The sequence below is a fragment of the Lepidochelys kempii genome, chromosome 1 (assembly GCF_965140285.1).
Source record: "Lepidochelys kempii isolate rLepKem1 chromosome 1, rLepKem1.hap1, whole genome shotgun sequence".
NCBI classification, from domain to species: Eukaryota; Metazoa; Chordata; order Testudines; family Cheloniidae; genus Lepidochelys; species Lepidochelys kempii.
In genome coordinates, this window is record NC_136380.1 from 18,135,243 (window position 1) to 18,152,681 (window position 17,439).

Sequence of the window (17,439 nt, forward strand, 5' to 3'; positions counted from 1 at the left end):
ATTTTTACTCAAGTAAATGTATTGCTTTCGCTCCTATCTCTGGGATAAACTTGACTGTAATTATCTAAATAACTGTCTCTCTCTACACTGAAATTATATGATTTTTGAAGAAGTGGAAGAATTGACTGCTGCAGAATTAATCATACTTTTCTGACATTCAATGTTGTTATGAAAAGGAGTTTTTCAACGTGAAATAATCACCCAGTTTGTCAATCTTTCAATAAATCATGGAAAAGGCCCATAAGATTAAGGGGAATAAAAGCAGCAAAATAGACATTAAAGGAAGCAAGCAAACAAACACATCTCTCCTGAGTGCTTGTTGACACTTTACTCAGGGGAAATGCTACTTTGCTCTGAGGGGTGTGCTGACAACATGCCAGAAGATCAAGAGCCAAGTGACTCTCATGGCACTGCCTGTATCAGTAGGGAGTAAGGGTGGCAACTGCAAGACTAGGCCCTGTAGAAAATGCAGCACATCATGGCTCCTCACGTTGTTTATATAAAGATAAACGCATGGTGAGGTCAATACCCAGGATGTGATGCCTCCATGTCATTCCAGCACAATACAACACACATGAACATGGCATGGCTTGGCTTTCTGCTCCATACCAGCGACAAAGACAATAACACATCCCTGTATGTTTTGTTCTACCCGGAACTAAACTGAATACAACACAGCACAGGTGTCGACTCCATTGGTGCTCCGGGGATGGAGCACCCACAGAAAAAAATAGTGGGTGCTCAGCACCCACTGGCAGCTCTGAGGATTAACTCCTCTCCCTCCCTCCCAGCACCTCCTGCCTGTCGTGATCAGCTGTTCAGTGGCATGCAGGAGGTGCTGGGGGGAGGAGGGGAGGAGTGAGGACAGGGCACGCTTGGGGGAGGGAGAAGAATGGGGCAGGGGCAGAACGAAAAAGAGGTGGGGTTGGACTTGGAGGAAGGGGTGGAGGGGGAGAGGGGTCTGGGGTGGAGTGGGGGTTGACTCATAAAGATGGCACCTATGCAACACAGGTACCAAATTAAAAATGTGAGCAGCTACTGGGCAGGGATAACCTTAACTTATGCAGGACCAGAAGCAAGAGTTGGGCTCCAAGCTACCGTTTCAACAAGAAATCAGAGCAGAATTTTTGGATCTTCTCTGGAAACATCTCCAGATGTTGTTTTCACAAAACACAACCCACCCCCCAAGAGGTCATTTGCACAGATTGTGACCAAGGAATATATCTGACACACGGGTCACATTTTGACCACTTAACTTTTTTATTTAAACAAGATGTGTCTTTCCTGTGTGTTGCAGCTACACCAGAGACTTCCAAGGTGCAAGTAAACGGTCTGCAAATAGTAACAATTCCTTCTTAGCAGAATATTTTATATTTTCATTTAGTTGTCAATTGCTCTTGAAAGCAACAACAGAGCTTCCAGATGAAGCACCCTTTGAAAGCTTCAAGGAAGTGACTAGAAAGACATATTATGAAATGAAGTGGTTAAACTCAATGTTTGTTCAACACAAAGAGTCAGCACTTCCTATTCAAGGTCTCCCTAATTACCCCAGGATCAAAGAATTTCAAGTGATTGCCTGTTCATTCGAAGTGCTAATAGATGATCACTGCCCCCACCAGCTTTATAGTGGCACACTCACAGGCTTGTCATTTCCTGCATGGAGGGGCAAGATGCATTTTAAATGCTTAGTATATTTATATTAATTTCCTCAGGAGGCTCTTTTCAAGTGTCAACCTATGAAAAAAAAATAAACGATTTATATGTAAAGGTGTCCTGGCTTATCAAAGAAGCTGTCTGCTTATGTATAAAATATCGTTTCCTCCCTGCACTTGCGCCAATGAGAAAGCAGAAGAGGAAGTCAAAAGATGACCCTCAGCAACATATTGCTGCTGTTAGGCAGCTTCCTGCACTTGTGCAGCTTATTCCAGTCCCACAGATGCTAGTAAATTTGGTGCTATACATGCTCAGGCCTTTCTCAGTAAAATAATATTTCTCCTTCCAGATTCCCTTTATGACAGAGGCCATATTAATATATATATTACTGAGATTTCTTCACCATCAAAGTCAATTATAATATGGTCCCACCGTACCTCTAAATGGTGTTTTAATTTGTGTATAGAATATTAGCAATAGAAATTTCCCATTGGAGCATTCACTTCAATTAGAGAAATGAGCACAGACAGGAGGCTTTGCAACTACTAAAATTCTGGGTTAGCCTGTTACACACAATATAATTTTACATATACCGTTTCATTAGGCACCTATAATTGCTGAACCCTAATTGAAGGAATGTGATTCACCAAGTTAAATCAGCTACAGTTCAGCACTTGTTATTTATTATTTGTATTTTGGTAGCATCTATGAGCCCCAGTCACGGTTGTGATAGATGCAGTGCAATTACAGCACAAAAAGCTGGTCCCTCTGATCCAGCAAAGGACTTTAAGCACATGTTTAATTTTAACGTCAGTAGTTCCACTGACTTCAACAGAACTACTCTTGTGCTTAAATGAATAAGGACCACATGCTCAATAACTCACATACTGAGCCCTAAAACTCAGTCCTCTCTGCCATAGAATCATAGAAGATCAGGGTTGGAAGGAACCTCAGGAGGTCATCTAGTCCAACCCCCTGCTCAAAGCAGGACCAAACCCCACTAAACCAGCCCAGCCAGGGCTGTGTCAAGTCAGACCTTAAAAATCTCTGAGGATGGAGATTCCACCACCTCCCTAGGTAACCCATTCCAGTGCTTCACCACCCTCCTAGTGAAATAGTTTTCCTAATATCCAATCTAGACCTCCCCCACTGCAACTTGAGATCATTACTTCTTGTTCTGTCATCTGCCACCACTGAGAACAGCTGAACTCCATCCTCTTTGGATCCCCCCTTCAGGTAGTTGAAAGCTGCTATCAAATCCCCCCTCACTCTTCTCTTCTGCAGACTAAATAAGCCCAATTCCCTCAGCCTCTCCTCATAAGTCATGTGTCCCAGCCCCCTAATCATTTTCATTGCCCTTTGCTGGACTCTCTCCAATTTTTCCACATCCTTTCTTTAGTGGGGGGCCTAAAACTGGACACAATACTCCAGATGTGGCCTCACCAGTGCCGAGTAGAGGGGAGTAATCACTTCCCTTGATCTGCTGGCAATGTTTCTACTAATGCAGCCCAATATGCCGTTAGCCTTCTTGGAAACAAGGACACACTGCTGACTCATATCCAGCTTCTCGTCCACTGAAATCCCCAGGTCCTTTTCTGCAGAACTGCCACTTAGCCAGTCGGTCCCCAGCCTGTAGCAGAGCATGGGATTCTTCCATCCTAAATGCAGGACTCTGAACTTGTCCTTGCTGAACCTCATCAGATTTCTTTTGGCCCAATCCTCCAGTTTGGCTAGGTCACTCTGGACCCTATCTCTACCCGGCAGCATATCTATCTCTCTCCCCAGTTTAGTGTCAGCCATGAACTTTCCATCCCATCATCCAGATCATTAATGAAGATGTTGGACAAAAATAGCCCCAGGACCGACCCCTGGGGCATTCCACTTGATACTGGCTGCCAAGTAGACACTGAGCCGTTGATCACTACCCATTGAGCTCAACGATCTAGCTAGCTTTCTATCCACCTTATAGTCCATTCATCCAATCCATACCTTTTTAACTTGCTGGCAAGAATACTGTGGGAGAATGTATCAAAAGCTTTGCTAAAGTCAAGATATATCATGTCCACTGCTTTCCCCATATCCACATCATAGAAGGCAATCAGGTTGGTCAGGCTCGACTTCCCTTGTTGAATCCATGTTGACTGTTTCTGATCACCTTCCTCTCCTTCAAGTGCTTCAAAATGGATTCCTTGAGGACCTCCTCCATGATTTTTCCAGGGACTAAGGTGAGGCTGACTGGTCTGTAGTTCCCCAGATTCTCCTTCTTCCCTTTTTAAAAGATGGGCATTATATTTGCCTTTTTCCAATCATCCTGGACCTCCCTGATTGCCACGAGTTTCAAAGATAATGGCCAATGGCTCAGCAATCACATCAGCCAAGTCCCTCAGAACCCTCAATGCATTAGATCCAGACCCATGGACTTGTGCATGTCCAGCTTTTCTAAATAGTCCTTAACCTGTTCTTTCACCACTGGGGGCTGCTCACCTCCTCCCCATACTGTGCTACCCAGTGCCGCAGACTGTGAGCTCTGTGAAGACTGAGGTAAAAAAAGCATTGAGTACGTCAGCTTTTTCCATATCATCTGTCACTAGGTTGCCCCCCCCCATTCAATAAGGGTGCCACACTTTTCCTGACCATCTTCTTGTTGCTAACATACCCGTAGAAACCCTTCTTGTTACCCTTCACATCCCTTGCTAGCTGCAACTCCAATTGTGCTTTGGCCTTTCTGCTTACACCTCTGCATGCTTGAACAATATTTTTATACTCCTTCCTAGTCATCTGTCCAAGTTTCTACTTCTTGTAAGCTTCCTTTTTGTATTTAAGCTCACAGAAGATTTCTCTGTTAAGCCAAGCTGGTCGCTTGCCATATTTGCTATTCTTTCTGCACAACGGGATGATTTGTTCCTGTGCCCTCAATAAGGCTTCTTTAAACATATCCAGCTGTCCTGGACTCTTTCCCCCCTCATATTAGCCTCCCAGGGGATCCTGCCCATCGGTTCCCTGAAGGAGTGAAAGTCTACTTTTCTGAAGTCCAAGGTTCATATTCTGCTGCTCTCCTTCCTTCCTTTTGTCAGGATCCTGAACTCGACCATTTCATGGTCACTGCTGCCGCGGTTGCCACCCACTTCTACTTCCCCTACCAATTCTTCCCAGTTTGTGGTCAGCAGGTCCAGAGGACCAAGGCCCCTATTTGGTTCCTCCATCACTTGCACCAGGAAGTTGTCCCCAACACTCTCCAAAAACTTCCTAGATTTTCTGTACACTGATGTATTGCTCTCTCAGCAGATGTCAGGGTGATTGAAGTCCCCCATGAGAACCAGGGCCTGTGATCTGGAAACATCTGTTAGTTGTCCGAAGAAAGGCTCCTGGTCTGGTGGTCTATAGCAGACGCCCACCACGTCATCACCCTTGTTGCTCTCGCCTCTAAACTTAACCCAAAGACTCTCAACAGGCTTTTCTCCAGTTTCATACTAGAGCTCTGAGCAATCATATTGCTCTCTTACATACAGTGCAACTCCTTCACCTTCTCCCCTGCCTGTCCTTCCTGAACAGTTTATACCCATCCATAACAGTGCTCCAGTCTTGTGAGTTACCCCACCAAGTCTCTGTGATTCCAGTCACATCATAGTTCCTTGACTGAGCCAGGACTTCTAATTCTTCCTGCTTGTTTCCCAGGCTTCTTGCGTTCGTGTACAGGCACCTATGATAACTAGCCGATTGCCCTACTTTCTCAATATGAATCAGGAGGCCTCCCCTGTTGCACCCTCTTCCTTGTGTTTCCTCCCAGTATCCCACTTCCCCCGGGCCTTATCATTAAGCACATGGCAGTGAAGGTTTCATTATGTAGATGTTTTAAGGGGGCACTTCATTGTTTTAAGGAGACTTAGGAGATGAAGGTTTCAGAGGAACAGCCGTGTTAGTCTGTATTCGCAAAAAGAAAAGGAGTACTTGTGGCACCTTAGAGACTAACCAATTTATTTGAGCATGAGCTTTCGTGAGCTACAGCTCACTTCATCAGATGTTTACCGTGGAAACTGCAGCAGACTTTATATACACACAGAAATCATGAAACAATACCTCCTCCCACCCCACTGTCCTGCTGGTAATAGCTTATCTAAAGTGATCAACAGGTGGGCCATTTCCAGCACAAATCCAGGTTTTCTCACCCTCCACCCCCCCACACAAATTCACTCTCCTGCTGGTGCTAGCCCATCCAAAGTGACAACTCTTTACATAATCAAGTCGGGCTATTTCCTGCATAGATCAAGGTTTTCTCACATCCCCCCCACCCCCATACACACACAAACTCACTCTCCTGCTGGTAATAGCTCATCTAAACTGACCATTCTCCAGGTTTAAATCCAAGTTAAACCAGAACATCTGGGGGGGGGGGGTAGGAAAAAGCAAGAGGAAACAGGCTACCTTGCATAATGACTTAGCCACTCCCAGTCTCTATTTAAGCCTAAATTAATAGTATCCAATTTGCAAATGAATTCCAATTCAGCAGTTTCTCGCTGGAGTCTGGATTTGAAGTTTTTTTGTTTTAAGATAGCGACCTTCATGAAGGTGCACTTTATTTTACCTTCTTATCTCTCTCCAAACAAACTTGAAAAAACAAGCTATTAATGATGAAAGTTAATTTGGGCAGAAAACCCCACTTTCTCTGTACAAAAGCCTGGCAAATGGATATGAATGTACTATCTGGGAAAGCTGATTAAATGGATGACACAGCACAATTAATGACACTGGAATTTCCCCACCTCCCTAGAGACCCTGGGCAGAATCCAACACAGGACACAAGGGAGCTATAAATCTTAAGTGAATGGTACAGCTCAGTGCTAAAAGCTCTCTCAATAACAAAATTTAACACACCTGCTAATTCCAGCCTCAGGACTAATCCAGCGGACAGAAAAAGGCAAAAACTGGTCAAATGCAACCCACAGCATTCTATAATGAGGCCCACAGCCACCTTTTTAGTTAATTACATCCCCAAAACAATGTTAAGAGAATGCAAAGGTTGCAAAGTCATGAATGTAAAAAGTAGGAAATGTCAGAATTAAGGTTGCCTGTGCAACTTTAATTTGGCTCCCTTGTGCATATGTATCATGATAACTGTCTTTAATGACATGATCCCATATTATTTTTCCCACAAGAATCCTGATAGGAGGAGCAATTGCAAGGAAAGCCTGCTCAGCCCCTGCATTTCCAGGTTGGAGCATACTCAGGCACTCTGTGGAGATGCCACATGTGCAGTCCATTCATAAATGGAGCATGTTTAGTTGCTTTGTGGCAATGGTGCACGCACAGTCTGATCAGCATCAGGAGTTGTGAGGGGATGGAGCATGCTAACTGCAGGTGGAATCCTCCAAGATTTTAGCTACCAGACTCGAACAAGTCTCTACTGACTATGTGTGAACTGAGATTTTTCAGAGGCTTATTATTTTGCCAAATTTGGGCCAGTTTTCAGGGAGATGGCGAAAGGCTCATTGCTACCTGTACCACTTACAAGCACGTGTGACTTACGGACATCTAGGGTATGTCTACATTGCAGCTGGAAGAGAGCCTCCCAGCCTAAGCAGAGAGTCTCATGCTAGTTCAGGCCAACCTAGCATAGTAAAAACAGCACTGTGGACATTGCAGCTGTGGTGGAGACTGGGGCTAGCCACGCAAGTTCAGATACAAGGCGTCAGGTGAGCTCAAGAGCCTTAGCTGCTGCCTGAACTGCCATGTCCACACTGCTATTTTTAACACACTAGCCACAGCTAAGCTACTGTGAGCCTGTCTACCCAGGCTTAGAGCCTCACTCCCAGGTATAGTGTAGACATACTGTTATACACCTGATTCCACTGCCGTGAACCTTATGTCATTATCTACACCTGTGAAGGGTGGGTGTAAAATGGTAGCAAATCAGAATGGCTGCATTTCACACAGGTGAATGACTATTCCAGCTTAAATAATTATGTTTGAGGCCATCTGGGCTACCCATTTGATCCCATCTAATCAGTTGATTCCATAACTGTGCAGAGGAACCAGTTACAATGGGGATGTCCTGGGATGAGGTCCATGCTGGCCTTCTCCACACTAGCCTCGTTTCCTCATTACTAATACTGGTTCAGCTCCCTGAGTGTTAGCAGTGAAATGAGCACTAGATAAATAAAGTGTTGATTCAATTTTTTACCGCTGGTAATCTAACACTGCTTATGTGTTTTACTTGGCAGTAAAATGTCAGGAGCCACATAAAGACTTTTCTACACTACCATGCCAGGCGTATTTCTCTAATATTTCCAGCCATTGCTAACAATGGTTCTGCTGCACCTTCTGGTAGAAGCAGTGTAAGCAATAGTGGGAAATTTTTGAGACATAACCTTAGTATGGGGCAAGTGCATTATTCCTCCTGGCACTCTTTTAAAATAAATAAATAAAGTAAGTGTCCCTTTACACTGGATATTGGAACCATCCATGCTACAACTGTCTGAGGTGGAGTATGCACCCTGCTCCAGCTGTATTATGTACTACCATGTTTGAAACATGTTTCCATGCATTGTTCCCACCCTCTCTTTAGATTGGGTTGTAGTTAGCATGTTTCTGATCACAATGTGGGTGGGCTCTAGTACAGGGCACAACAAAGTCAAGCAAAGAGGTATGTCAGAAAGGCTGGTAATTGGGGGAGGGGCTGTTAATTTTTAACTTGAAGACCATGGGCCGTTCCCAAAATAAATCAGTTCTGCTACCCAATCATTCAGGGTCAGATTCTGCTATCCTTAGGTTGCCTCATGCCTTACTGCACAAGCCTTTCAATAAAGTATAACTGTGTTTGTTAGTTGCCGCAGGTCACCCCACCCTGGGTCCATACATTAGTTCTGGTCAACTCTCATGCCCCTGTTCAGCAGCTATCCCTTACCCTCTTCCTGGAGCTGGGGTTATGGTTCAAATGATCACTCTCTCAAAACAGGAATCCCCTATTCTCCTCCTACTTCAAACAGTCACTTTGTGTCTCCTTAAGGCAGGAACCACAGCCCTCCTCATGGAGCTAGTAACTAAGACAGTTATTACCTCTATTCCTAGGCCAGGAGTTCCCACCTCTCCTCCTTGGATCTAGGCTGTAATTTTGCCAACTGTAGGGCCTTTGCCAGCTGTAGGACCTCAGCCTGCTTCTCTTTCAGGTGGCTCTTTTCCTCCAATTAGTCCTCATGCTCAGAGGGTTCAACAGGCAGTCTTCTCCTGCTACGAAGGAGTGGGTAGCATATATGCTGGTTCTTTAAAGCTCATCTCAATTGGTTGGGTGAGATGGGAGTATTGCCCTGCCCCCTCTGCAAGGCTCCTGGCCTCACGCACTTAAAGATCAGTGGTGGGATTTCCTCCTCAAACACCACTTATTCGTGGGATCGCTTCCTCTCTCTACCAATATCTTCTGTGTCCTGGTATTTACATCAGATCTTTCAAAAATTTAAAGTGTCATGCCACTTTCCAGGGGTGGGCTGACTTCAAAGCACTATACTACCCATCACAAAGCCCAAAAGAAATTTATACCAAACCCTGCACATAAGGTTTTGAAGATATTTTCTAATTTATAGTAGAAAAGGAAGGCAGCGGGGGGGATGGGGGAAGAGATAATCACTGAACTCTAATTCAGGAGTATTTTTCAGTGTCACTGACATCCTTATCTGAGCCTATTATTATGACTAGTTACCCCCGCACCAATGCATAGTGTTTAAAAACAGTGAAAGAAAATCCATTATGGGAAATGTTTCTTTATCTCTCTTCTTAACTGTAATTAAATTACATTATACCCCAGTAATTAGTATGAAATAAAAACACAGACTTGAAGAGAACTCCTTCCAGGAGACATTAAGACCTGTAACATTTGTTCCTCTTCAGCGTTCGTGTGCAAAGGTCAGTCTGAGCTGTGAAATGAAGAGTACGCCGGCACCTCTGTGTCACTTGTCATAAAGGCTGTGGCAACACTTGCAGTGTCAAATGTGTATTTTTCGGGGGGGGAAGGTAGTACAACTATAAAAACTCACTACAAGTAAACTTTACTGACCAAATCTGAGAGTCCATTTCCTTTCTTTTACTACAAGAGGAGGAAATTACATTCAGGTAACCCCTTTTATTAAACAATCCTAAACCCAGGGGTGGATTAAGCATGCAAAGGGCTGACTTTCATGTCGTGACACTGATATGTAGTTACATCGACTTTTAAGGCCTAAAAGGACCATCATGATCATCTAGTATGATGGCCTGCACATTGCAGGCCACAGAACCTCACCCACCCGCTCCTGTAGTACAGCCATAAACTCTGGCTGAGTTTCACAATGCCATGGGGCAAATACCAAACTCAGTGGGATCTTTATGGATGTGTAGCCCAGGTCTTGATCAGCCAGAGACTTGACTGTTTTGAGCTATTTCTAAACAGAAGCCATTCTCTCTACTATGTCTATGCACAGAATTTCTTTCTGCCTGTATAACAGGGGCAGGGGGTGGAGGGAGGGGTGGCATTTTCACATCTTTGTGTTATGTAGGTATATATTTTCTAATTCGATCATTAGCAATGGGTCTCTCTGTTATAGCTAAGAATTAGCAAGGGCCCATTGCATTCACAAAAATAATTGCTTGCACACACACATACTCATTAAGCAAAAACAAGTCATTTCACAAGGCTCTAGCTACTGCTGCTATTGGGACAAATTGTGATCTCTGTTATATTGGTGAAAACTGCACTATGCATGGTTTTTCACTCTCTAAGTGTGATGAGAGCCTCATAATGATGTCATGTGTCATAATAATAAAAAGCTACAGAGGCTAAACATAGAAAACCCTTTTGCCATTCTCTACTACCTGGTCTGGGCTAACTAAACCCTACTCCGCTTCAAAATGCTCGGGCTGTCTGCAGACACAGGGTCTGATTCTCCACTGCCTTGCACCTTGACTAGTCATTTACACATGTATGGATTGAGTTTAAAATGCTATGAAATGAGAATCATCCATGCACTCACATTGTTGGCAGCATTTTGCATTCACTTTGCTAAGGTATAAATGACGACACAAAGGGCAAGGCTGCGGAGAAGCAGGTCCATTGTTTTTTAACTGTATCATCTGAATTCTGAGCAGGTCCTGAAAAACGAGTGGCAGTAATAATATGGGAAAGAGCACTTACAGTGGTCGTCTTAATCTGGCTCCCATAAACTAGCCTTCTTACATTTGTTTTTAGAAGACTGATGAAAAATACCACTCTGAACCGCCTCCTCCTATCTTCTGCAATCAACTATGTGCTTTTTAAAACAGGTCATCGATCAAGAGCCAGATTCAGACCTGATGTAAGTAGTTGCAAATCCATGTTGTTGCAACAGTTTATGCAGGGTCTGAATTTGGCCAGAAACATAGATGCTTCCTCTAAAGCATGGAGGCAGTAGCTTTTAGGTCTGTCATGAGATGACAAAGTTGCTAAGTAGGACTTTTACAGATACTATGTTGATGAGGGCCATATAATAAGTAAATAAACAGACGGATTGATCAGAAGTCTAAATGCTTGAGACAGAGGTAGTATGTTAATTAATCAGGAGGTAGCTGAAAGTTGATTTTAAAATGGCTGCTGTGTCATGCATGGGAAACTAGACCAGCACCCTACAGTCCCAATACTGGGGAATGGCAAAGGTGATTTAGTGCCATCTTTTCCCCCAAGACACCAAGTGCATCTGATCAAGCTGGAGGATCTGGACCATATTCTTATTATATTAAAACTGTAGAGTGTCTCTCTTTCACATAAACCTGGTATTGACCTGATTACGTTCAATATGAGCAAGCAGAGGATAGTCCCTAACACTATCATATGTATCTGGTGTTTCAAAAGGACTAATTTCCCAAAGCTGCAGAAAATTATGAGCAAAATTGATTGGGCGGAAAAATTTAGACCCAAAAATATGAATGAAAATTGAGAGTTCTTTAAGAAGAGTTTATTAAATGGTCAAAAAGCCACAATTCTCCAATCAAGAAACAAGACAACTTTGGCTAAAAGCCCATCCTGGCTCAGTGGCAAAGTGAAAGCAGAAATTAGAAATAAAAAAAATTGAAAAAAGGGGGAAATAGTTACAAATAAACAAAAATCAGAAGTTATGACAAGCAGAAAATTGATAAGGGAAGTTAAAGATAGTAAAGGAAAAATCCATGGCTGGCTGGGCTAAGGACAATAAGGAGCTTTTTTAGTATACTAGGAACAAAAGAAATACTACTAATAGAATAGACCACTATTAGATGTAGAAGGTAAAATTGTTAATAATTATTTAGAAAAGGCAAAAGTATTCTATAAATATTTCTATTCTGTATTTGAAAACAAGCAGGATGATGCACTCATATCACATGAGGATGAAAAAGTACTTTTCAGTCTATTAATAACTAAAGAGGATGTTATACAAGTTCTACTGGGAACAGACCTTTTTAAATCAGCAGTACCGGATAGATTTGGTTGTGACTTGATTATAGTGTATAAGTACCTTTGAGAGGAGAAAACACTGGGTGCTAAAGTGCTCTTTAATCTAGCTGAGAAAGGCATACCAAGAACCAATGGCTGAAAGCTAAAGCCAGACAAATGTAAATTAGAAATTCAGCACACGTTTTTAACAGTGAGGGTGATTAACCACTGGACCAAGCTACTGGGGAAGTGATGGATTCTCCATCTCTTGATATCTTCAAATCAAGGCTGGATGTCTTCCTGGGAGATATGCTTTAGTCAAACACAACTTATTGGACTCAATACGGGGGTAACTGGGTGAAATTCTATGGTCTATGATATACAGGAGATCAGACTAGTTTATGTAATGGTTCCTTGTGGCCTTAAATTCTGTGAAAAGCCCATTGTAGATGGGTCCATTGAAGAAGATGGGAGTCCTTCCACTGATTTCAGTAAGCACTGGATCAGGCTCAATGAGATGTGCTTAATCAGCATTCTTCCCAATGTACTTCCGAAGGACAGTTGACTGTTTCTGCAAGTAGGAATTCAATGACCTGGTTTCAGAACTTGCTGCCCTTGCATATTACACCTCCATTTTCAGAGTGTGTTTTATAAAATGTATTGCTTTTTAGTATCTGGTAAGCAGTTCAACATGCTCGCATGAAGAGTCCCACAAAAATGTGACCACATGAACACTGTCAGTTTCCAGTGCAATGATTTGGGAACGTATGTGGCTTTCATGAACATGGAAAAAGCCAAGATTTTATCCTTTTAAAACTCTGGAATCTGAGCTATAAAATGAGCATGCATTATAATTATGAAAGTTCAAAGCACTTTTTAGGTTTTATACTTGGAGCCATTTGGCTTCTTGGACAACACTTCCATTTTTAGATTAATTTTAAAATATTTTTATATTATTTGTTGTGTTGAGCTGCTGCTAAAACAGAAGATAACGTCTATTTCTTTTTAAGCCATATTTTCTGACAAAGAGAGATTTTTTCTTTTAACAGTTTACATACAACCATATAGTTCCATGACTCCAACGCTGTTAATGTCAGGTTACAGACATTGGTTAGGGCTGAAATAAAGTGAACCATCTATACCAGTGTGACTACATTTAGTTCCCCAACACCCATCTGAATAAACTGAACTCCACAAAAGTAGCTCAAAAGTCAGATCTTGTATCTTTAATACCTTTATTTTAAAGCTGCTGTTCTCCAACTGGTTTTTGAATTTTATAATTCTTGACGTCTGATTTGTCTGATTTATTCTTTTATGTAGAGACTGTCCAGTTTGGCCAATGTACATGGCAGAGGGGCATTGCTGGCACATGATGGCATATATCACATTGGTGGATGTGCAGGTGAACGAGCCTCTGATGGTGTGGCTGATGTGATTAGGCCCTATCATGGTGTCCCTTGAATAGCTATGTGGACACAGTTGGCAACGGGCTTTGTTGCAAGGATAGGTTCCTGGGTTAGTGTTTTTGTTGTGTGTTGTGTGGTTGCTGGTGAGTATTTGCTTCAGGCTGGGGGGCTGTCTCTAAGCAAGGACTGGCCTGTCTCCCAAGATCTGTGAGAGAGTGATGGGTCATCCTTCAGGATAGGTTGGCCAGTCTCTACGTAAAAGAATAAATGGACACAAATCAGATGTCAAGAATTATAACATTCAAAAACCAGTCGGAGAACACTTCAATCTCTCTGGTCACTCGATTAAGGGCCTAAAAGTGGCAATTCTTCAATAAAAAAACTTCAAAAACAGACTCCAATGAGAGACCGCTGAATTGGAATTAATTTGCAAACTGGATACAATTAATTTAGGCTTGAATAAAGACTGGGAGTGGATGTGTAATTACACAAAGTAAAACTATTTCCCCTTGTTTATTTCCCCTCCTACTGTTCTTGTAAAGTGCTAGAAATGGCCCACCTTGATTATCACTACAAAAGGTCCCCCCCCCCCCCCCGGCCCCGCGCTCTCCTGCTGGTAATAGCTCACCTTTCCTGATCACTCTTGTTACAGTCTGTATGGTAACACCCATTGTTTCATGCTCTCTGTGTATATAAAATCTCCCCACTATATTTTCCACTGAATGCATCCGATGAAGTGAGCTGCAGCTCACGAAAGCTTATGCTCTAATAAATTTGTGAGTTTCTAAGGTGCCACAAGTCCTCCTTTTCCTTTTTACTAAAGCACCAGCAAAGGAAGATAAAGTGTGAAGGGAATGACTGACAAGGACTTGCCCTGGCAAATTTTTGTCCTTTGCTTGTTTCTTCTCCCTAATGATTGCTGCCTTTCTTACAAGTACAGTCCTAAAGTGCAGCCTCCTCTGCGCTCTCTGAGATAGTGATGTACTGATCTGCACTTTAGAGAGCCTTATGTATTTTATATAACTTTAGGGGGAAGCTGATAAAGTGACTTAAACATTAAATGCCTTGCATAATGACAGAGCAGCAGCCGTGTTAGAGTGTATCCGCAAGAAGAAAAGGAGGACTTGTGGCACCTTAGAGACTAACCAATTTATTTGAGCATAAGCTTTCGTGAGCTACAGCTCACTTCATCGGGTACATTCAGTGGATCCGCCGTAGCTCACGACCTGCCACAAGTCTTCCTTTTCTTTAAAAATTAAAGTGATTCACCCTAGAACTGCCCAGTGAAAACATCCATTGCCAGATCCCTGCAGGCAGCTTGCTCTTGCTCAGTTCTACTCAACTTGTATCTTGTACACATTACACATAGCAGCTGCCTTAAGTGTTATTCCTTAATAAGAGCGGAGTATGAAGGTGGCTAGCCCACAGGAAGAAAGGGCTCAGAGTTTCCCCACCATCCTTACTGTAGGACAAAAAACATAAGGGGTTCCTCTAAATTGTCTTGATAAAGCATTTTTCAAGGGTCAGTCAATAGCTCCATTTTGATGGCATCTTTCCATTTAGTTGGAGTTCTTTTCATGCCTCTGGTTCCCAGAGGTAATTCACATGGGTAAAATGTGAATCTCAGGGGTGAGATTATCAACAAGATCACTTAACACCAGACTGAAGGGTCAGCATCCAGTTGATATATTATGCTTTCAGTCAGACCACTTTCCAGAATCAGAACAGTTTTTGTTTGTAGACTTTCCTAGGGCCCAATCCAGATCCTGCTGCAATCTATGGGGACTTTGCCATTGATTTTTATGGGACCAGACAGCATGGGTCGGATACTCTGGACTGATTTCAATCTCAGTTGCACCAGTTTTACTGTAAATGAAGCTGATCCTGTTTAATACTGGTGTATGTCAGAGAAGAAGCAGGCCATCATTCTCATACTGATAATACAGGAGGTTATGAATTACAATACTTTTAAAAAAAGGATGCATCCGATGAAGTGAGCTGTAGCTCACGAAAGCTTATGCTCAAATAAATTTCTTAGTCTCGAAGGTGCCACAAGTACTCCTTTTCTTTTTGTGAATACAGACTAACACGGCTGCTATTCTGAAATACTTTTAAAAATATCTATTGTCATTTGTCTCTGGGAGGTGCTCAGATGATTTGGTGATGGGCACCTGTATAAAAAACTGAAAAGACAGACAGAAAACACATTTAATTTAGACTGTAAGCTCTTTGATGCAGTGACTGTCATTCATTTTATGTCTGTACAACTTTTAGCACAATGGGGCCCAACCTGATTGTGCTCTTTAGGCACTATAAGTAGGCTTGGCAGAATTCAATCAATGTTTTTTATAACTTCAATGGATAATATTGTTGTTTATTTATAAGCATTTTTTAGATTTAAAATTTCACAATTGTGCAAAACTATGGATTTTAAGCATTTTTAACCATTATTTTTAACTATTTAAATTTTCATATTTGCAGGAAATTTGGGGGAGGGGTGGGAGAAGAGCCCACAAAAAGACAACTATTTAATGACAGTAGATGCTGAGATTCAAGAGTTAAAGCTTTCTAAACTGTTAAAACAAAATCATCAACATCGCACGTCAAAATACACAGAGTAAGTATCCTTAAATAACAAATCATATCTTTTTTTACTATTCATTTGCTAATCCATTTATAAACAAGCTTAATTCCAAAGTTTAAATCACTGGATTCTGACTCTAATAAGTTTTCAAGCAGCATTTTTCTCACTTGGTTTATCTGTAGATTTCTATTATTATCAATGAAAATATTTTTTCAATGTGTGTGTACAATAAAGTCAACATTTACTGCAATTTACCAATAAAAATCTAATCTAGGTCTAAATATAGGTGTTATACCATAATAGTGGGTGAATAATAATAATACTTGCTCTTTTATTGCACCTTTCACCACTAGGTCTCAGTGTTTTGCACATATTCATTCATTAAGTCTCACACTACCCATGAAATAATTTCAGGACACAAATGTAAATTGAATTGTGATGCCAAGTCCCCTGCTCTAAAAAACAGATCACAATGTATAAAGGCTTTGCCAGAAAGGATCCTTTGGTGTGTTGTTTGTGTCTTTCTTAGCTGAGATTAGATGGAAATAAGGAATGGAAAGGGTCCTGTAAATTAAAAGAAGACAAACAAAACCCTTAATCCTGGATTAGGAAAGAAAAGTGAAAAAAGAAAATGAAGGAAATGTATTGGTAGGGCAAAATATTGGCCTATATTTTAGGGTGAGTGAAAGAAAGCCTTAATATCTCAGTATAAACATAGGCTAAATAAAGCCAGCACAAGCTGAAGAATGAAGCATTAGTGACTTTCCTATTGATCTCAGGCGGTGCCCAGACACCATGGTAATTGCTGCCTCAGAAATGCATAGCTAGATACTTAGAAACTTCGGAACGCTGAGTTGAACTAGAGTTAGTACACAGTGTCAAAGGATCAAAGATAAACGGAGCCCAAGCTAGCTTTTGGGACAATCTTTAAACAACAGAAAGAAAGCTGCTTTATAAACACATCACACTGCTGGAACCGTTTTACTGTTGAAGCCTTTTGCAGGTCGTGAGCAATGCAGCTCTAAGTGAAAAAGTGGCTTGTAAGGAGTTTAAATAAATGGAGAGCTGAAATAGCAGAGAGAGATCTGACTCCAATCAAATGAGTGGCTGTTTTGGCTCTGTAATACATTTTCCATCCGTATCTTTAATTTGAATCAAATGCACATCTCTTTTGCTGTTTGTGAAATGCAACCGCAGCACATGCTTAAAATGCAGGAAAATAGCAAGTGCTTTACTACATCAAATTATACATCCATCTGGCTTGGTAACTGGATCAGGAAGATACTTCTTCTGTTTCAGATGAAAGCAACTACTCTTCATCCCTAATTCACTTAGAAGCCAATACCATTCCTAGTATCTAGCCAAGCAGCTGGTGGACATGAGAGAGC

The 17,439-nt window shown here is 41.9% G+C and overlaps 1 protein-coding gene across 1 annotated transcript in view; it reads right to left on the bottom strand.

Moving 5' to 3' along the window:
* TENM4 (teneurin transmembrane protein 4) overlaps positions 1–17,439 on the bottom strand; it is a 248,881-nt gene that overhangs the window by 215,497 nt on the left and 15,945 nt on the right. The window contains exons 4-5 of the mRNA XM_078852201.1: positions 12,291–12,302; positions 10,578–10,582 (exon numbers count right to left, since the gene is read on the bottom strand). Coding sequence (XP_078708327.1) covers positions 10,578–10,582; positions 12,291–12,302 — 17 coding nt within the window. The remainder of the gene's footprint in view (positions 1–10,577; positions 10,583–12,290; positions 12,303–17,439) is intronic.